Here is a 21,874-nt window from a genome sequence, read left to right as displayed (position 1 = left end):
CTGCACTCCAGTCTGGGCGACAGAGTGAGACTCCAACTCAAAAAAAAAAAAAAAGTGATTAAGCTGTGTGTGTTGATTTATAATCTGCCCATTTTCACATGTGTATTGGGAGCATTTCTTTATAGTCCAAAAATATTTTAAAGTATTTCTCATCGGTAACACTTGCATGCTATGTCATTATATTTATTTAGCCAACCCTCCATCGTGGGATGTTTAGATTACTTTTCATTTTTTGCTCTTGGAAACAATGTTGGGATGGATAACTGTTAGAGAGAGACCTTTGGCTCAAATCTTGGATTTCCTCAGCATATGTTTTCAGAAATAGAACAACTGGACCAATACATTGGTACTGTTTGCAGGTTTTTGATATACTACCCTGCCTTCAAAGAACTGAACACCTTACGTTTTCCACCCATTGTGTATGATGGTGTCTGTTTCTCCACATCCTAGCCCACACCGGGTGTTACTGTCTTATTATTTTTTTCCAATTTAATTTCCTTTCCCCACAAAATAGAGACAAGGTCTTGCTATGTTGCCCAGGCTGGTCTGGAACTCCTGAGCTCAAGCAATCCTTCACCTCAGCCTACCAAAGTGCTGGGCTCACAGGCATGGCTCCTCATTTTAAATACCTCTGCCCGTGTGGCAGGGAGGCAGTGTCACCCCATGGTTGTGTAGTTTGGCCTTCCTGAGGGGGAAACTGAGAATGACTAGCGAGATCCGACAGCTCTTCGGGTTTCTGCCCAGGCCCCTAGAGTAGCAGCCACTGGACGGGGTGCACGGGGAGGCATGCCCCGCAGGGAGAGGGATGCTCCCCGGCACCGGTGCCCCTTCCTACGGCCAAGATGCGCAGCAGGCCAGCCGGGCTGGGCTAGCGTGCGCGCGGGGTTGTCCAGGCCTCACCCGGGTTGGCCATGCTCCGGTGGATGGCAGCCAGGTCCTTCCTCTTCCACTTGTGCATCTCCTCCTCCATCTTGTCGATGCGCGCCAGGTTCAGGGCCCACAGGCAGCCCTTACGCGAGGAGCCGCTCAGCTTGTTCTCCACCTTCTCGAAGCACTTGTTCAGCGACAGGTTGTGCCGCACCGAGTTCTTCCAGCCGTCAGGCGCCGTCTAAGGAGACACGGGCGCTCGGGAGAGCCCTTCAGAGCCCTCCCGGAAACCTGTCCTCTCCTGGGGTCCTCTCCAGGGGCTGGAGGGGTGGGCCCCACCAGGGCAGGCACTCAGCCTTGGCGGGGGAGCAAGAGAGAAGGGCGGGAACTGCGGCCCACAGGGGCCTGTGCCCTGATGGCCTCGCAATGGGGGAGCATGGCCCAGGGCTGCAGGGCCCGCTGCCATTCTCTCCCCCACTCCAGAAGCCAGCGAGAGCCTTGCTGGTGCTGGAAAGCTGGTCAGGTGTCCTCAGTGCCAGTTCCCACACGTGCTCACACTTTCTTGATGGCCAGATAGGGCAAGGCAGCTTACACCCCACACACACACACACACACACACACACACACACACACACACACACACACCCTGTGTGGCAGTATTTCTTCTGAGGACGCTGTCCAGATGAGGGTCCCCCTGGCTTCCTGCTCCTCTTTTGCTTTGATGCCAACAAGGGTGGCGTTCCTGATGACCGGCCACGTGCCGGCAGCTACCAGGCCCTCTCCACACAGGAGCCTCACTGACCTTGCCAGCGGGGTAGAATTCCCCCAGCTTAAAGATGAGGAGACTGAGGCTCAGGAAGGTGAGGGCTTGTGCCAGGTCTGTGTGTGTCGTCATTACGTTTTACTGAGTCTGTTTTGAGATGCCTAGTGTACTCCTCTTTACCTGCCAGAGCCCAGCCCTAATGCTCCCTTCTCATTCCTCCTTCTGTGCGAGTCTATGTGCACACGACCTTACTACCAGGTAAACAGACCTGCTGGCGACTTGGAGGGTGGCTCATCGGCTGAGGGCCAGCCCTGATTTTGGCAGCTCCGGCAGGCACTCCCACCCGGGCAGGGACCCCTCACCTTGAAGTAGGGGAAGTGCTCCTTCATGAAGCTATAGATCTCGCTCACAGGCAGGCTGCCTGTCTTGCTGTTCTTCAGTGCCATGGCAATCAGACAGCTGGGGCAAGAAGCAGGCAGGATCAGGTGGGCGTGACGGGGTCCGCGCTGACGACCCAAGGCCCCCTCTGCCAGGAAGCCTGCCCCGCTTGATCCCACCAGGACCAGCCCCCACACTCACACAGGGCTAGCCCTCGAAACCTCTTGGCGGTTCAGTGTCGTCCCCATCCTCCACCCTCCTCCTTGACCCTGGGCTCAGTGGTTGGTACCCTTTGCAGAATCTCCTATTTTCTCTCTCTACCCAGTCCCCATCATGAGTGGCTGGGGGCCTTTAGGCTTCACCTAGGTTGCTTTCCCCCCTCCCCAGATGCCTGTGAGGTTCCCCATACTCTTCTTTTGATGACTTTTTGCACCCAAGGAAACTGAGGCCACACTGCCTGAGTGGAGTGGGGCACAGGCTCACAGCCCAAAGTGGGCTCTCTGCCCCGGGGGTTGACTAGCCACATGACGGGCCTTCCTGAGGCAAGTCCCACCTGGGGATACCCGAAAACCTCCCCCCGGAAGTCGACCTCCACAGCCAGTGGTCTAAGAGGCCCTGACGGCTGCCTCCTCCCTCTCCTCCCCGAGCCCCCCACGGCCCCACCAGCCCACCCTGGACTCACCTGTATGAGTAGATAGGCTTGGGGTAGTGTTTGGGGTGCAGTTCCTGAGATGAGTGCACAGCCATATGGGGCTGGGGGTAGGGAGGCCGTGCCCCGAACGGGGAGCCATAGAGGCCCACAGGAGGGCACTGCCCGCAGGCAGGGATGGGCAGGGGGTGGAGAGAGAGAGAGGAGGTGAGAAAGAGCTCCAGCCATGTGCTATGGCTCCACCCACCCCAGTTTCGAACTCTTGGTGTGGGGACTTACGGCAGTAGGAGGTGACCTTGTCTCCACCCAGGGTGGGAGCTTTGGGGAACTGAACAAATGGCCCTGCCGCCTGGGCTTGGTGGGGGATGTTAGACCCGTGCTCTAGGTAAGTTGCCGAGGCCTGCCATCTGCCCTGAGCCCTGGGCTCCTTAGGGCTCCTAGTACCTGCTGGGTGCCTGGGGGTAGCGGGAACTGTGGTTGGGTGGTAGGCGGGTACAGCTGTGGTGGGTCCTGCAGGCTGGACGAGTGCCGACCCCCCACGGGGAACTGGCTCATCTGCCAGGGTGGGAGAAGAGGGGACAGAGGGTCAGGGTGCCCCAGCTGGGGAGGGCGCCACCCTCATTCCCCAGCCCATGCAGCGGCACTTACACTGGCTCCATGGCTGGTGATGGGGTCCAGGCCCAGCATGCCTTGAGCGGCCATGCCCACCGGGCCATGGAGGAGGGGCCCTGGGGAGGCTCCCATGTGCAGGTTGGCCACTCCAGCCAAGGCATCTGCGGGAGGCAAGTATAGGGGTGCCACTGGGCTGGAAGAACTATAGCCGCAGACAGGGAGGCCCCGTCCCTGGGCATTTCCAGAGGACGGAGCTGTCCCCACCCTTGGGCCAGGTATATAATAGGTGCTTGGCATCCCTGGGGCATCATGCTGAAAAGGGGGGAGTCCTACAGCTATGTAAGCTTGGTTCCGCCTCAGTTTCCCCATTTCTACTTGCTCTACTGATATCACCTATCTATAAAATTGTTGTGAGGATTAAATGGGATGATGTCCATCAAGTGCTTAGCACATCACTGGATGCATGATACTATCTCAACAAATATGACTCAATAGGAAATAATGATGATGATGACGTAATACTTTGGTTCCTAGTCTTCATGAAGCTAAAATACAGATTTGCTGTTCATTTATTCTCTTCAAAACATGCCATGGCTCCCCAAGTCCAAATGTCTCTGTGCCTCCTCTCTCCCTTGCTGTGCCCTGCCCTCTGCCAAGAGTTAGCTCAAGAATAGCAGATATGCTCAGCCTTCCTGTGCTGGGCCTGTGACAGACATTGCTAATCCATCACAGATTCTCACTGCACCAGCCTGGTTGTAAGCAGCCGCCTCCAGTCAAGCAAGATTGGCCTGCAAGATGATCCTGCTCTAGGCTACTTCTTCCAGGAAGACTTCTGGGTCATCTGGCTTTCCTCTGAGTTCTGGCTGCCACCTAGGTTCATCCTCTGTGCCTTGGTCTGTTGGTCTTGTCCTTTCTCTTGGCCAGACCATCAGCTCCCTGAGAACTGGGACCATATCTTATCCGATTCATTGCTCCAAAAGCCTGGCACAGTGACAGGCACACAGAAAGTGTCCAGCAGATGCAGTGAAGAAGGAAGGGGCTTCTTTATTTTACCATTAATTGAGCACCTACTGTGTTCAAGGTGCTTTCTGCATTGAATCCCCATGCGGGCGACTGTGTAGTATTTACTGCAGGTGAGAAACCATCAGAGGAGAAAGCACATGCCCACAAGCACACAGCTGCCCCCTGGGGGATCTAGATCAGGGGTTGGCCAATGGACCAGCAGGCCACATCTGGCCCACAGCTTGTTTTTATAAATAAAGTTTTATCAGCACAAGAGGCACACCTGTTTATTTACAGATTATCTGTGGCTAGTTTTGTGGCTACAAATGGCAAAGTTGAATCATTTTGATGGAGATCGGATGGCCTACAAAATCTAAGCTAATTACTCCCTGGCCGTTTTCAGAAAGAGTTTACTGGTGCCTACTATACGTGTTTTGCCCAAAAACAGTTTGTCCAATGAAAGCAATAATGCTGATGTTTCAACTATTGGTACTTTTAATGTACTGGGGTGATTGCTTTTGTCATTGTTTTATTTTGCTTCTTTCAGTCCTTTCTGTGTCTTTAAGCGTTTAATCCACTTGCTATGATTGCAATTAGCCACCATGGATTGAGCACCTACTGTGCGCCAAGCCCTATGCTCAGCACTTTCCATATAGTACCTCTTAGGATGCTCTAGATTGGGGCAGCCGAGTCATTCTGTAAAGGGCAAGACAGCAAGTGTTTCAGGCTCGGCCAGCCATATGGTCTCTGTCTTGTGACTTCACAACCCTTAAAAAATGTAAAGTCCTTTCCTAACACCAAGGATGTACCAAAACAGGCCATGGGTTACATCTGACCCACAGTGGTAGCTTGCAAATGTCCTGGGTGTTCAAGATGCACAAGGTAGTGGCAGGGATGTTGCAGCTCTTCCTTGAAATCTTAGCTCACCTGGGCCTGGCACACAGTGTTAAGTAAAGGATGAGCCACGCCCCTCTGAAGAAGGCAGAACTTGTCTCATTTTACAGATGTGGAAAGGGAGACCCAAAGAGATTGAGTGACCCAGCCACGGCCACACAGTGGGTGGGTGGCAGGACTGGGAGTCGCCGCCTCTCCTGCTCCACCTGCCCCCTGCCCACCCTGCCCCCAAGCCTACCTGGGTGTGGATGGGGTGCACAGGGGCCGCCTAGGTCCACGCGGCCACTCGCCATCTGCTGCAGCCGAGGCACATCCACAGCTGTGAGCCACGACAGCGACTGCAGGTCCCCGGGGATGTCGTCATCTACACTGGCAGCTAGGAGCCTGCAGGGAGGAGCAGGGAGCTCGGGCCGGAGGGGGCACTTGGTGCCGTGTCTGGGGAGGCTCCTGACCTCTGGAAGTGCTCCCTTGGCTCCTTCTCTCCCCAGACCACCCCAGCCCTCCCACCTGCCCACCCCTGGTCCCAGGATACCCCTTTGGTTGCCAGTCACATGGCCTCAAATCATTCCTTCCTTTGCTGGTTGAACACCCTCACTTAGCACCTACCACAAAAATAATAAGCTGTCTGTTGAGCACTTACTCTGTGCCAGCCACCCATCAAGGCATTCACAGACATCAAGCCACTTAATCCTCTCAATCACCCTATGAGGCAGGTATTATTATTATTCCTGTTTTACAGATGGGGAAACGGAAGTCAGGGCCTGTGGTCAGGTCCCACCTGCCGGGGCAGAGTAGGCTGCCCAACTCCATGTCCAAGGTGGCCTCCTGCCATATTTTAGCTGTGTGAGTGGCATGGGACTTGGGAACAGCCCACGTGGTCCTCTGCTGAGACCCCTGAGTACCTGCCACCTGCCAGGCCCTGGGCTCTGTGCTCCACGGCCTGGTCCCTCTCAATCCCCATGGCAGCCCTGAGACCTGGGATATGCCATACTCCCCAGATAGATGGGGAAACTGAGGCTCGGAACACCGAATTATGAGCCTGAAGTCAAGCCACACGGAACAGGCAGTGGCGTGGCTGGGACCCAGGTAGTGCAGCCTGAAACCCGAGATCTTTTTTATGCCCTCAGTGGCCCCTGGAGGCTCCAGTCAAAACCCACCCCCACCACCAACAGATTCGCAGAAACACTGCTTCCCATGAAAGGGAAACTGCTGCCCATCCAGGGTCCCAGGTGGACACCCAAATTGAGATAACCGTCATGCCCTGTCTTGCTACACAGCTCCAAGAGCCTGGGCCTTGCAACAGCATCTGGGCTACAATGTGACGCCATGTGGGCCCGTCTAGGAGCCCGCACCAGACCCCCCGCAGCAGCACCTGGCACTGTCTGTCCTGTTGCCAGGAGGCCCACAGGCTCAGTTCTAAGCTCCGAGTTTCCAAGACAGGCATCTCAGGGGCTAACAGAGAAGGAGAGACAGGGGAGGGAGGGAGAGCCAATGCCTCCAGCTAGTCTCAACCTCCTGGGCTCAGGCAACCCTCCCTCCTCAGCCTCCCAAGTAGCTGGGACGACAGGCATGTGCCACCACACTCAGCTAATTTTTTTTATTTTTTTGCAGAGACAAGGTCTCGCTATGGTGCCCAGGTTGGTCTCAAACTCTTGGGCTCAAGTCATCTTCCCACCTCAGCCTCCCAAAGTGCTGGGATTACAGGCTTGAGCCACCGCACCAGGCAAATTTTAAAAACTTCTTTCAAGAGTAATTTCTCAAGTGGAAAATTTCCTCAGATGCGAAACCTACAGACATGAAGAAGCCTGCCATTGTCTTGGGACAGAGGAACCTGCAGGCCATGGCCTCTCCCCTACTTCCACCTGCAAGGCGGCCTTCAGCTTGCCAGCTCTTTTTTCCTCCCTCCTTCTCTGTCCCTCTCTCCCTCTCTTGCGCCCCCTCCTCCCACCTCCCTGCCTCCTTGGTCCTTGTGTTTCGGGGCCACAATTAGCGTTGCCATGGCCACCGCTGCTCAGTTGCCACACAGCCTGGGCCCTCAGCCCACGAAGCTGGCATCAGGTGACCACCCGGCTGCCTCCGCGATTGGCTGCCTCAGAGGAAAACAGAACCTGGAAACGACACGAAAATACGGCTGGCCCGTGTCAGTGGCAGCAGTTGGCCTGGCTGCCGTCCCCAGGCAGCCCATTGTGTGACAAACGACTGTTGCCCCCATGGCACGTGGCCCCCATTGTCTTGGGGTCTCGGTACAATTATTTCCGTGCCCCCCACCCCACTGGCTACCGCCCCTCCAGCCTGCTGGTGACTCTTCTGGATGAGTGACAGCCTCGGCCCCGGCCTGGGCCATGCCATCTGTCCCTTCAGGCCCTTGGAGACTGCGGGGTGAGGTGGAGGGGCAAGGACTGGCGTGTCACCTGCTGTTTGGGGGTGCTGGCTGGCCCCTGTCCACCTCTCCTCGCCCCTGGCTGGCCAACCTCCCAGAGCCCAGTGGTTCTCTGCTCAGTAACCTGCTGTAGCTCCCTACTGCCCCCATCACTCTCCTTGGTCGTGGAGTAGCAGGAAGAAGCAGAGGTGAGCATCTGGTGGCAGGTTCCTCAAATTAGGGGACCCTCAAAGCTCCCTGAGTAGTGGGGCAGAGGGCCTGTACACAAATCAAGTTCCTATACACCACCATGAAGCAGAATCTCTGGCAGCATGTGAATCTGACAGGCAATACACATGGTAGTTAATAGCCTGAGGTTTTGGTTTCCACTTACGATGTGCCCTTGGGTCACTGGCTTAACCTCTCTCAGCCTCAGTTTATCATCTCTAAAGTGGGGATAACAGTAGTTCTTATCTTGTAGAGTGTTGTGAGAATTGAATGCGTTCTTGTATGCGAAGCACTTGTTACTCAAAATCGATGCCATGTGCATATTTAGCTGCTATTTATATGAGCACCAATATTCATGTTCCTATTCACCGGGGATCTGGACACTTTAGGCTCCAGGGTCACATAGACTTGCCCCTACCACTGCTACCTCGACCCACGTCCATGCACTGAGCATGTCCTGGGTACCAGACCCTGTTAGACGCCAGACCCATTTTACAGATGAGGAAACTGAGACCCATGCATCCAGCCACCCTGTGCCTGTTTTCCCATAGAGAGGATCACGGGAGGTCACATCCACACAGGGCTCAGCATGGCTGAGCACCTCGGAGGGCTGAGTGGATGCACAGTCCTGCTTCTCTGCCATTCCTGAGCCCTGCCTGGCACCCGCTCCAACCTGGGGTCCTGGGAAGATTCGCACCCCAGCCCTGGCTACCTGCAGGGTCTCACCACTAGGCCTCTGCCTGTGCCCTTGCAGGACTGTCTTCCCCCACCCAAGCCGCCCACCCCCAGGGGCTCCTGTCAAAGTCCACCTTCTGGCCTCTTTGCCCAGACATCCCTGATCCTGCCCCCCATTTTACCTCTGGGGAACAGGCTGGGAGAAGGGGGACGGTTTGCTCCCAATCCCACAGTCTGCAAAAGGACCAGGGCTGGGGTCCTAGTGGCTCCCCGTACAGGCTCCTCTCCCCCGCCCTTTGCTGTCCAGACCCCAGCTCAGGGACCCCTTCTGCACCTGACTGCTCCCCACACTCCTCCAGAGCGAGGTCTTCTGCCATCTAGGTCTCTGCCCCTCCTCTCACCACCTTTTGGCTTACTGAGCCTTGGCCCAAGCCCCCGAATGCGTGTGTGTGTGTGTGTGTGTGTGTGTGTGTGTGTGTGTGTGTGTGTGTGTGTGTCTTCCCTGCACACACCAGGTGCCTGAGTGACAGTGACTGTTGTGTCCAGCACATTTAGAGCTCACAGAGCCATCCACTGCCTCCTCTGGGTCCTTGCCACAGCCCCAAGAGGGGGACAGGAACAGGAAGCCCCACTTCACAGATGGGGAAGCTGAGGCCAGCCTGGTGAAAGCAAAACCAGTCGGGACTCAAACCCAGGTCTGGAACCTCAGGTTGTTCCTGTGGCCCTGCAGGCAGAGAGGCAGATGTCTTCTGGGCAGTTGCTCCACCCTGAGTCTGGGTCCTCAGCCAGGGCCGTGCAAACCAGCACCTCCCAGGGAGCTGGTTAAAGGCAGAGTTGGGGCCCCAGCACAGGTCTTGGTCCCAGCCTCAGGACTTCCAGCTGTGCTCTGGGGAAGGATGGTCCCAGGGGGGTGTGGCTAAAGCTCAGGCTTGCCTGGACAGATCAGGTTCAAGTCCTGTGGCCCCTGTGCTGCGTGACCTTGGACACATGGCCCCAGGTCCCCAGCTCTGTCCCCTGTTGGGGTGGGAGCAGGTGAGCTGGGGTGTGCTGTCTTTGGCCACAGGCAGACCCCATCCTCCCAGCTCAGGTTTGCTGCCCGTGCTGGGGGTCGGCGGCCGGGCCCCTGTGCCCCCACTGCCTCAGGCAGCCCAGAGGTGGCCGGGTCCTCCCTTGCACCCATCCCCCACCCTGTGTTGGAATTGTGCCTCTGTGTGTCTGACAGTGGTCCCCGTGGGCCCTGCTGCATACCTGCAGTGTGGGTGGGCACTGAGGAGCACTGCATACCTGCAGTGTGGCGGAAGTCCGCAGGCTCCAAAGCCTGGCTCACTTCTCACTGCCTCCCAGGCACCTCTGGCATTCAGGCCTATCTTCCCTGTGCATTGCAGGGATCAAATGAGAGAGTCTCATCCCCACTGCCAGCCGGGCCCTTGTCAACTCGATCCCCTGCAGAGAGGTGATCAGCACACCTCCCTCCATGGTGGCCCACAAAGCCCCTCCACACCTCCCCCTCACCAGTGCCTGAGGTTCCCTCAAAGAAGATGCCCTATGGGCCCAGCCTCACCCTCTCCCGGCATCTCATTTTAGACAGTGTCACCAGTGGCAGCTGTGACACAGGAAGGACTTCCCAGCCATGGAACCTCAGAAGGGTGCCTAATCCCCAACCTCAGTTTTCCACCTGCAAAATGGGCACAAGTGAAAATAATAATAGCAATAATTGCCCGTACCCCCAGGACTAGCATGCTAGTGTGGGGTGAAGTGACTTTGTGATCTATCCTGCCACCTTGGAGGGTTTGGGAACATTCCCTGGGGTGTGTGTATGTGTGTGTGTGTGTATGAGAGAGAGAGAGAGAGAGACACACACAGAGAGAAACACAGAGGCATGGGGATAGAGACACTCTATCATGAGTGGGTTTCTCCTCTGCCGGGAAGTGACAGGACGTTTTCAATTCCAACAAAAAGCAGCCCCAGTCCCAAGGGCCCTCCAGGCCTGTTCTGCTCCCTCTCTGGTCTCTTCTAGCCCCCCAACTTGGGGCACCCGTGTCATGATGCCTGCCTGGTCACCTCCAGAGGAGGCTACAAGAAGAAGCAAACTTCCCAGGACCCAGCTTCCTCCCTCTGCTCCCTCCCTTCTCCCTCCCAGTCCCCTGCCACTCCTTCCCCCCCACCCCACTCTGTCCCAGTCTCTCTCTGTGAACCTCTGTGGTTGAGGGACCCTTGTGAACATCTTGGCCTCCCTCGCCAAACTTTCCTGCTCGTTGGCCTCAGATATGCTTCCCCACCCTCCTGAGCTTCAGCTTCCTCGCCTGCAGAATGGGGTGAAGGCGTGAAGGCGATGGCAGCAGAGCTGCCTCAAGTGCTTGTGGGAAACACCCATCCCCTCCCTCCCCTAATTTGACATCCAACCTCCCCCATCTCTTGCAGCCTGTCTCCATCCCACAAACCACAGTCCCTGCTCGGGGCCACCTGTGTCCCAGGGCTGTTGAGCCAGTCCTTCTGGAGATGTGGGGATGAGGGAGTGTCTGCAGTTAACAACCACTGCCCCCTCCTGCCCCCACACCCCATGTGCCTGGTGCTGGGCCACTGTGGCCCACCCGGCCCTCCAGCCAGCTCAGGGTGCCTGTGCTCCAACCCATGTAGGTGTGATGGCCCTAGTTGCACTACAGGCCCCGGGGGCAAATGTCAGTCCACCTCTTCCACACGCCTGATTGTGCCTTCCTCAGCACCTCTGTGCCCTCTGTTCCCTCCCAAAACACATCTTTCATCCTTCCTCTCTGCAGCCTTCAGTGTCTTCCCATGGGATCCCCCATGTCTCTGAGCTCCAGAGAACTCTAGCTGGCCACAAGCCTCCACCTTTTCCTGAGCCCAGATAGTGTCTTTAGGGAGGGCAGGGGCTACGCCCCCAGGTCTCCAGGGGCCCCAAGGGTCTGGCAGGGAGGAGACCAGGACAGGGGCTGAGGCCTCTGCTGGGTTCAAATGGTCCTGATGCTGAAGCAGGGAACCTCACACCCACAAGAGAGGAGCCGCACCCCTGGACCCAGCTTGGACTGGGCACACAAAGGTTGCTCAAAAAGTGCTCACAGGCAAAGATGGGGCAGGAATCATTAGGGCTACCACCTTCACATCTGGCAGATGGGGACACTGAGGCAGAGGAGGATAGGCCTGTGTGAGGCCACCCAACTAGGCAGTGGCAGAACTGGGACTCCACCCCGATAGACTGGGCTGGCTCAGCACCCCGTCCTTTCTCCCTGGTTGAAGAAATGCACTCTGGGAAATTGAGAAAGCCCCAGCACTGTGCCCATCAACAGTGGCCGGAGCCACACACGGGTATTTAAATTTAAATTGAATAGAATGAAGTGAAATCCACACATCTGGTTCCTTGGGCCACCAGCCACATGTGGTCAGCATGGATATGAAACGTTTCTGTCACTGAATAAAGTTCTATGACACGACAGTAATCTGGAACATTCTTTTCCATCTTGATGGAAAAATCTGTGCCACTTTTATATCGCTTTAAGACAGCTAAAACTGTGATTTGGGTCTGGAAATCAAAGGAGCTAGTTTTGTGGGATTTGGGGTTTTAGTATATTTTGTTATAAGACACTCCCGTAGCCTCTGCCCTGCTGCCAGCAAGGAGGCTTCAGAGAAGGGCTCTGGAGGAACAGGGGCAATGTGCAAAGTCGTCTGCTCCCCGGCCCGGGGGCACTCAAGGAGTAGTCAAGGGGATGCCCTCTCAGGCCCCTGTGGGTTGAAAGATGAGCCAAGCAGCCTCCCAGGTCCTTTTGGATCAAAGACCCTGAGATCTGTGGAGCCGTCTGCAGGTAAATGCCCAGCTGCATCTTGGATAAACCCCTTTCTTTTTCCAGACCTCAGTTACCCCACCTAGAAAGCAGTAGCAGCAGGGCAGAGGGTCCCTCAGGGACCCACTGGTGCTCGGGCTCCAGGTAGGCAGAGCAGCTCAGTGGCTGGGAGCAGGGGTGAGCTCACCCTGGCTGTGTGCCCTGGGCTAGGTAACTTGCCTGCCCTGGGCCTCAGTGTCACTGTGTGTATCATGGGAATAACAACAGCATTTGCCTTCAGGTAGCTGTGGAGACTGTAATAACAGCTCACGAACCACGAACAGTTCAGATCAGATGGGGAATCTGATCTTCTGCTGGAAAAGCAGGCGTAACTATTAGTCCAGGGGTCCCCAGACTCCTGACATGTTTTTCTCAAACCATGTAAAAAATTTGTCACACACAGAGCGGCCTCTGAGTGGCAGCTTCTGGGCAAAAAGAGGACAGGGGCCTATCTGGTGCTCTGGAGGCCCCCTCTGAATTCAGTGGTTCCCTGGCAGCTCCTGCCACCCCCAGGGGCACCGCTTGCCTTTGGAAGGCCAGCCACGTGTAAATGCATATTTTCCCTCACACACATTCCCCGGCCCAGGCACTATTACCTCCTTTCATGGACAGAAAAGCTGAGGTCCAGTCAGGTGACCTCGCCAAAGTCTTAGCAGCCTCCTGACCGCAGCTGCCGGTACCTGCCTCAGCCCCACCCACCTGACTCTCCCTGGGCCTCAGTTTCCCTCTCTGGAATGCCGCCAGAAGTCTGAGCCTCTTTGGGCAGCCCTCCTCTGCCAGGAAGTGGGGAGATGGCGAAGGGAAGGGTCCCCTTCTGCAGGGGATGGAGCACAGTGCCCAAGGCCTGGGTCAGGCCCAGGTTTGAATGGAGGTGGCATCCTGGGACAGTCACCGTCAGAGTCACTCCTCATCAGTGCGGTCCCTGCCCCGCGTGCTGCTGCATGCTCGCCTGTGAGAGGAGTGTCTGTGTCTCCTGCATGCCCTTCTGAGTTCCGCTCTGAAGGCCCTGAGCTCAGCGGAAGGCCCAGGCCCTGGCAACGCCACATCTGCGCCTCTCCCCACTGGGGAGCCTAGCCACGGCCCCCCTTTGTTCTCTCTGTGGCCCTGCAGTGCTGTAGCTACCAGGGCCAGCTCTGGGGTCAGGAGGCCCAGGTTTCAATGCCACCTGGCCCCTGGGTACCTGTGGGAATCGTGTGGCCGTCTGCCTCTCTGAGCCTCAGCTTGCCCATCTGTAAACGGGAGCGCTGATGCTCATCCCACCTTACAGGGTGTTGCGAGGACTGGGTGAACGGATGTGGCGGGCGCACTTCCCCCGAGTCTGTGGCTCCCATGACTGCAAATATCTTCCGAGAGCATGGATTTAGTGTCTGACATGTGGGAGGTGATTCTTCACCCCACAGTGTTTCCAGAACTCCTACTTGCGGACAAAACCCCCAGCACCTGAGGAGGCAACTCGGTGGACCTCTGAATACGAGGACAGGAACCCTACCCTGGGCATGCCACCTTCCTGCCGCCCTAAGATTCACTCCTCCCTAGTCTCCTGACGGCCTGTGGGGTGGCTATTGGTCATCCCCATTTCACAGGAAAGATGGCTGAGGCCCAGGGAGATGAGGTGATGTGCCCAGCCCTGTGGTATATTGGCAAAGGAGCCAGGGACACGCCCAGAGCCTGGAGCATCTTCACTCGGCCACTCTGCCAGCTTAGCTGGAGCATAGGAAAACACCACCCTATTTTTTTAAAGAAGCGGGTTTCCAGGTGTCCCCATGGTGACACAGCCACCAGTCAGGGGACGCTGTGGCAGCCCTGGTCAAGGCAACATGTCCTTGGAGCCCACGTTGCTCTCCTACACTGTCCGCAAAGCCCACCCACCCCATCTTCATAGGCAGTGCCCTCACGTCACCAGTTGTGGTGCTGGAGGGAGGAAGGCAGGCCAGCAGCGCAGGCACTAGAGGGCAGAGCCCAGGAGACTGGCGTGCTACGCTAGCTCCATTCCTGATAGGGCACCCTGGGCAGGTGGCCAACGCCCTTGAACCTCAGTGTCCTCACAGGTTGAGCTGAGGCCAGAACAGGACCTGCCTTCTGGCTCAGAGTAGGCTGACCCAGGCAGGGCTTGGAGTGGTGCTTGGCTCAGCGCAGGATCTGTGGATAAGATGGACTTAACACCCAGCAGACAGAGTGACCCTCTAAGAGGGACATCAGAACCGGTCGCTGTCCTAAACATCCACCAAGGCAGTGGGAGTCTAGCTCCTCACCGTAATCTGGCCCTTGGCCACCTCATCCCCCCACCCCAACCCCTCTCCTCTGGCTCCCTCTGCTCCAGCAACCCTGTCCGTCATTCAGTGCCTCAGGCATTCTACGTTCTCACCCATTTTAAGGTCTTTGCACATGCTGTTCCCTCTGCCTTGAATGCTGTTCCACACATTCATTAACACTGGCCATTTCTCAGCTTAATTGCTCCCTCCTCTGAGAGGCCCTCCCGGGTCATTCCTGCCTTCCCCCACATGTGTCCACAGAACACTTATTTTGCAGTGAGATATTTATACATGTTTTTAGCCCTTTGGCTGGCAGCTGGTAAGGACAGGGAGGCCTTCTCTTTTGTTCAGCACACAGCATAGGGCCTGGCACCTGTGGGAATTCATTACATCCCTGCGAGGGTAGGAAAGAGGGGAAGAATCCATCAGCTCAGGCCAACCCATCACATCTTGCATTCCTCAATCTCCATGCATTTCCTGCCCAGCTTAAACATTGTCTCCCCCAGGAAGCCCTCCCAGACCAATACGGCATCTCCCGTTCTCCCCTGCCTTGAGACGGTTAGTGCTGCAAGAGTCTCCACACAGCACAGACTGCCTGAGATTGCCAGGGATTCTGCCTCCCTTCCAGACACTGAGCGCAAGCAGGACAAGGACGAACGTGTCTTGTACCTCATCCCAAGGCCTAGAGCAACCAGCCCCAGGCCCTTCAATCTTTCATCTGACGAATATTCGTCCCTCCAAGGTGAGCTGGATCCCTGTGGCAATTGTCCCACGGTCGTTGCTGCAAAGGTGAAAGGCAGGGTGAACTTGCCAGGGAGCCCGGCAGGCCCCTGTACAGGGCCATGCACATCTATGGATGAATGAGGGTTTATGTGGGGATCTTTGCCTGCATAGCTGAAGTCTGGAGCCCACAGTTAATGCTCTACTTCCTATCTTGGGGTTCCTTGGGTTGACAGAGCGATTGCACTGAGGAAGGAACATCTGATTCGGGTTCAAATCCCATCTCAAGTTCTTTGTAGCTGTGTGGTTTGGGGCAAGTCGCTTCTCCTCTCTGTGCCTCAGTTTCCCCATAGGTAAAATAGAAGAATAATGATTCCTGCTATAGGAGCAGATGTGAGACTAAGATCCGAGGGCCGACATCAGTAGGTGCTTGTTTAAACCATGCTTGTTTCCAACTTCCCACTGCTTTGTCTCCTCTTACCTCATACTGTCAACAGGAAGGGTCTGCCTGGCAAATCTTGTTTCTGAGGCTGAGGGCAGGGTCAGATCACCGTCCCAAGAGCTCAGAGGCATGTCTAGCCCTACATGGGATGGCACTTCCGCCCTGATTACAATAGGGAGGTTTCATCTGTCTTCTTATGACACAGCTGTTCTTCTTATGAAACTGTTACATCATCATAAACTGTTCTTGTTTCCAAACCAACCATTACACAAAAAGGGATTAAGCATCTCATGCATGTGTTTACGTAGCTAACACAGCTTTTGTGACTGTTTACAGGAAAAAGAAAATCAAACACAATTTAGCAAACTCAGAAGTTCCCAACTGGACCAAGAGTGAGTGCAATTTGAAGTGATCTGATTAGGAGTCTGGAAAAAGGAAATTTTCCTTTCTAGAGAAATAACTGGCTTGGGACTTGGCATGTGGTTGAGTGGGCATGCGTGTTCCAAGACCCCAAAAGAGGGCTGGACCCCAGGAAGGCCACCTCTCTTCTTGCCCATGCATAGCCTGCAGAGCTGTTCTCTCCACTCTAAGGTAGATGGGAAGACACTGGATGAGGACTGCTCTGGCAGAGGGAGCCCCCCCAGGGAGGGGTTATAGTCAATGGGCGGAGCCACCCAATATGGGGCTAAACCATCTATCTCCCCATGCCCCACACAGTATGGGCTCAAGAGGATCTAATTGTCACTTGTGCAGGAAACCTCTGTGGGTTTCCATGGGATGTTATTGCTCATGTGATTCTTTTCTGTCAGTCCATCCGTCCAATGCATATTTATGAAGTATCAACCTTTCACCCAGCACGGAGTTCACAGAGAAGAGAACCACCATGCAGAGCGGGGAAGGTCTCCCCAAGGTCACCTCATTTCTCAGAGTGGAGACTGAGGCTCTAGGAAGCGGGCACCTGACAGAAAAGGGACTAAGCCTCATGGCCCTGGGAGAAGGTGAGGGTCTATGGAGTCAGAAGCACACCTCTATCATCTCTCTGGGCCTCGGTTTCCCAAACTGTAAAGGGCACTTATTGGACCTGACCTCCAGAATAAATTCCAAAGGTGGGGCAGGTAGTTAAATATCTGCAGCTCTTCCCCTTCTTAAACATGTGCCTTTGGGTGAGTCACATCTCGGCCTCAGTACCCTTGTCTGTAAATTGGGATCACATCAGCACCTATCTCGTTGTTACTATGAAGATGAAATGGGGAGGGGGCATTTGCTTAGCAGGTGCTTGGCACACAGTAGGCACTTCATAATTCTATTTCTTAGCGCCTCTCAGGGTAGACTTCCCTCCCACCCTCTGAGCTAAGAAGAAACCCAGTTAGCCCCTTCACACACAGCCCACTGGTCATTGCCCAGGAGGTCGGGCACGCCCCAGCCCCCAGCCTCTAGTCCCCGTCCTAGTGTCAGCAGCGGGCTAGGAGGCTGCTGCCAGTTGGCGGTCCAGGCCCTGCCAGTGACTTCTGACAACTCTCCAGGGACAGGGCAACCACCTCCAGCTGCCAGCCCCGCCCTCCTGCACACAGCCATTGAAAGCTAACGGCCAAACTTGGTCCCGGGGGATGGAGGGCCAGGCGGCTGCATGCGGGGCTGCACGGGGGGCTGGACCAGCAGCCCAAGTGGTCCTCGGTGCCTCTTTCTGGAGACATGGGAGGGCAAATGAGAAGCCTATAAACTGCTCCTGGGCTATTATTTGGGGAGAAAAATGGGAGCAGTTGGAGGTCGCTACACAATTACAAAACTCCCCCTCCAAGAACAAGCACTCTGTCCCAGGTCACTGACTGCCTGGGCCCTCTGCGGGTGCAGAATCCTCCCAGCAACCTGCAGGTTGGGCTCTCTGATGGCTCCATTTCACTGATGAAGAAACTGAGGCTCAGAAAGAGGCAGTGACTTGTCCAGGGACACACAGCTATGAGGTGATGAAGCAATGTATTCTGTCCCAGCACCCAGCTGGGGGAAGTGGGATGGGTGGTCACAATATCTCAGGGTGCAGCAGCTTCAAGATGGAGTCCCCACTTTACCCACCGCTAGCTGCGTCATCTTGTTAGGACATTTAAGGTGGCTGAGCCTTGGTTTCCTTATCTGCCAAATGGGCACCAGAGTACTACCCTGCTGGGGTAGTTTTGAGGATTCGAAGGGGATTTATGCCGAGAGCCTGGCAGAGTAAGGGGTTAAGAAACCAGCAGCTGCTAAGATGACGATGGTGTTATTTTGCCTTCTGAATACTCTGGCTGTTCCATATAAGAATACAGCCCTGAATCCATGTGAACACCAAAGGTCTGCGGCAAGTCAGGAGCCAGGGCACCCCGGGGCTGATGGGAACAGGCCTGCTCCTCCCTGCTCCACCCACCCCTGCCAGCTGGCCTGTGAATGCATAGGCACAGCTAGACCCCCAACAAATCTCTCTGCCCACCTTGGCCTGTTTTTAGAGAGGGGCAGCTGTCCAGAGCCTCAGAGAGTCTGTGAGTGTGTGTGGTCCAGACAGCCCACCCGAGGCACCAGGGCCCTGGGCTGAGCCTGGTGGGAGCCCCTGCTGGGCCCACTGGGTGCCTGGATCCAAGGATTCCACCCACTCTCACGCAGTTCCTCCACACTCCCCACCTGAAAGCCCTCCACAGACCGTCTCCTGCAGAAAGCGGGACTCCTTAGTGTGACTACATGGTAACGGCAACTATTTATGATGTGTCTCTGCTCTGTGCCTCCCAGAAACCATATGAGCCCTCATCGTGCCCATTTCCAAGATGAGGAAATCGAAGCATGCCATGGGCCCTTCCCAAAACTGGACTGGAAAGCCGCATGTGTCTGGCTCTGGACAGCTGTTCCAGCCCTCTGAGCCCCCCACCTCCAGTGCTTTTATGGGGTGCTTTTAGGCGACAATAAGAACCGCTGTCTCTGAGCTCTTACAGCCAGTCTGGGGTGGGGGGAGGACCAGCACTCAAGGCTTCTAGCAAGGAGGGCAGAGGTAGATTCACCCTGAGATATTCGTGCCTGCAGGGCGACTAGTACTTTCACGGGTAATAAATACCTCATGGAACCCTCCAGAGGTAGCTTTCACTATCCCCATTGTACAAGCCCCTGAAAGTTCAAGGGTGAAGTTGCTCAGAATCAGACAACTGGTGAGTAGCCAAGCCAGAAATGGTTATTTGGCTGTCATAACAACTTCATGCAGTGGGTGCTATTTCCATCACCATTTTAAAGATGAGAAAACTGAATCTCAGAGAGCACCACACAGTGATTGGGAGCAACTGGGACTCTAATGGAGTCAAGAGCCCACGCTGCTAACCCTTACGCCACTCCAACCCACTCGACACTGTTTAAACCCCGTTAGTGCTGGAAGGAAGCCCACACTTGGTTGCGTGGTCTTGGGGAAAGCCACTTCATTTCTCTGAGCCTCAGTTTCCTCACCTGCACATCAGGGCAGCCTCATGGGCTGTGGTGAGAGGAGGGGATGGTACGCAGTAGGTGCTCACAAACTGCTGTGAGCCTGGGCCCAGCTCTGCACACAGTGGTCTCCCTGAAAATACCTGCTTCGGTCTCACTTGGAGTGGGGAAGGCAGCCCCCAGGCCCACAGCCCGCAGGAAGCAGCCTCTAATTGGGGGCTGCGGTCTGCCCCAGCAGGTGCTGCTGGTGAGCTGCAGTGACCCCGGGGGGCCAGACAACCCCTGGGTAAACAGGGCTGACCGGAGGTGACAGCCTGCCCCTCCCAGGCCAGTCCTGGTCCTGTCCCCATTCCACAATCTGGACTGTGTCCCTTCAACCCATAGACATGGTGCTTGCTTTGGGGGGGGTGGGACCCTGGAAACCAGGTCAGACCTACTTGGCCTCAAGGGAGAGAGGCCGGGAGGGGGCTTCAGGTCCATCCTTTTCCCCTTCCTCCCTCCCAGTCACCGCATGACCTCAGATAACGCCCTTCTCCTCTATTGGCTTCAATTTCCCTATCTGCAAAGGAAAGGTGGTGGCAGGGCACTGAACCGGTTGACCCCTAAGAGCCTTTCCAGCTCTGAGGCTTGATAGAAAAAAGAGGAAAGCCTCTAGGGACTTTGCCCACCTCTCACTCGTGCCTTCCTTCATTCTGTTTCCAGAAATAACTTATTTTGGTCTCAGTTTTCCTCTAACTTATTTTTCTAATATGTAAGACCTAGAAGAGGCCTCAAGTTCATCTAATTTAACAACAGCATTTAAGTGCTGAGCGAATGAGGCCCAGCGAGAGCAAAGGATTTGTTGAAAGTTGCAGAGGCAGGCTAAGAACCCAGGAGTTCTGGCTCACAACTTTTCCACATCCATGGAGGATAGAAGCCAATTCCTTCCAGAAAGCTTTTTTGGGGTTGAGGGAACATTTCCTAGAGTCCCCACTAAGGCCACCAGAGGGGAAGTAATAGCTGCTATTGTCATCTTGACATTCATTAAGATGCCCAAACAGTACAACCGAGGAGGGGACTTCTCTTGTGGAGGACAGGAGACTTGCAGGCATCTAGTGATCCCACTGGGTCAAAGCCACAAGTCCAGACATCCTTAGAGAGACCAACTCTGAAATCAAGACCTGGCTCTTCTGCAAACCCACAACACTGAACATAACAATAGTTCTGGGGCAGTTTCAGAAAGCACAAACAGAATGGGAACACTTTGAACAATTAAAAAATATAGAGTGTGTTATTGATGAAGCCCTCACCTGTATTCCTGTGGAGAGGGGTGGTGGTTTTGCCCTGAGTTTCGAATAATTCCTGACATCATGGATGGGATGTCACTTTCTATCATCTCCTTGGGGAAAAGACAAGCAGAAAACAAAGCTCCCATCAGCGATGATGTGGGCAGGCAGACACCCACAGTTTTCCCACAATTCAGAAGGATGGAGCTCAAGCAACTAACAGAATACTTTTTTTTTTCTTTAAAGACAAAGAGTTCTAGAGAATTCCTGGGCATCCCAGGTCACTTTCCCAGCGCAATTCTACAGGGTTGTAGAAGCAAATGGAGAGAATGGAATGAAATTCCAGGTTCTTTAAAAAATAATGAGGGACAGGCAGAGGGGAGGCACTAGGATCCAAATGTCAAGCCTTGGGAAAGAAGGACTGGCAAAATCGGAATCCGGAAAGCCTTATTCCTTCCCAAGTCTGATATTTTCAGTCTCGGGGTTCAGTTATGATCACTTTAAAGTTTAAACAAGAAACAAAAAGTGGGCAGCTGAATGTGACCTGTATGTTTTTCTGGGGGAGCGATTTCCCACTTACAAAAGGAGTCATTGCTGCAGGGCTACCGCCCTGAAAATGCCTTCAGAAATGCCACATGCCCTTGCTGGAAAAGCAGTTCAACCCCAACCCCGCCACACACAAACAGCATTCCAAACACACACACACACACACACACACACACACACACACACACACACACACACAAATGCCTGATTTGGTGGTGCATACCTGTAGTCTCAGGTACTAGGGAGGCCGAGGCAGGAGGCTTGATTAAGTGCATGAGTTTGAGGCTTTGGATAGCCCTTATTGTGCCATTGCTTTCCAGCCTTGGCAACTGTGTGAAACCCCAACTCAAAAACAATAAATAAATAAGAAATAAGCTGATAAAAGAAAAATGAATGAACATAATGGGTAACGTCTTAAGAAGTAAAGCATTTTAAAAATCAAAAGGAGATAAAAAGTATTCTAGAGAAATGGTGACTATAAAAGGCAAAACACCAGGCTAATTATTAATCCAGTAATGCAAATACTTATGGGAATTTAGTATACTATAAAAAAGATATCTCAAGTCAGTGGGACAGATTATTCAATAACTCATGGTACAATCAAGTTGGGATAGAAATAAATAATTTCCCCAGACTAATTTTCAAAGTGGCAAAAGTAGGTGTCTCTAAGGGAGAGGGGAGGTGGATATATTTGAAACATTGGGAAATGGGTGAAATTCCCCCTTTCTATCTTTATCTAATGTTCTATGCTGAATCTGTTACTTCTGAGGCCTAAATGCCTGAGTTCAAATCCTAGCTCTCCTACTTTATAGCTCTAAATCTTCAGCAAGTTCTTAATATACTCTACTTCTTATCTAAAATGGGATGAATTTAGCCAGGTGATAACTGGCACAGAGTAAAATCTTAATAAATGTAACTTAGTAGGGGAAACAACCTAAATGTTCAGCAACTGATGAATGG

General features: G+C 54.4%; 1 protein-coding gene across 1 annotated transcript in view; it reads right to left on the bottom strand.

Moving 5' to 3' along the window:
* FOXN4 (forkhead box N4) overlaps nucleotides 1–20,478 on the bottom strand; it is a 24,779-nt gene extending 4,301 nt beyond the window's left edge. The window contains exons 1-7 of the mRNA XM_008072341.1: nucleotides 20,393–20,478; nucleotides 5,404–5,549; nucleotides 3,306–3,430; nucleotides 3,102–3,212; nucleotides 2,691–2,818; nucleotides 1,993–2,089; nucleotides 901–1,108 (exon numbers count right to left, since the gene is read on the bottom strand). Coding sequence (XP_008070532.1) covers nucleotides 901–1,108; nucleotides 1,993–2,089; nucleotides 2,691–2,818; nucleotides 3,102–3,212; nucleotides 3,306–3,430; nucleotides 5,404–5,549; nucleotides 20,393–20,478 — 901 coding nt within the window. The remainder of the gene's footprint in view (nucleotides 1–900; nucleotides 1,109–1,992; nucleotides 2,090–2,690; nucleotides 2,819–3,101; nucleotides 3,213–3,305; nucleotides 3,431–5,403; nucleotides 5,550–20,392) is intronic.
* Nucleotides 20,479–21,874: the final 1,396 nt, after the last annotated feature.

The sequence above is a fragment of the Carlito syrichta genome, unplaced genomic scaffold (assembly GCF_000164805.1).
Source record: "Carlito syrichta isolate Samal-C Ts95f unplaced genomic scaffold, Tarsius_syrichta-2.0.1 Scaffold315133, whole genome shotgun sequence".
In the NCBI taxonomy this organism is placed as follows: Eukaryota; Metazoa; Chordata; class Mammalia; order Primates; family Tarsiidae; genus Carlito; species Carlito syrichta.
The sequence above is the reverse complement of the archived record's forward strand: the minus strand, read 5'-3'. Positions and strand labels throughout refer to the sequence as shown.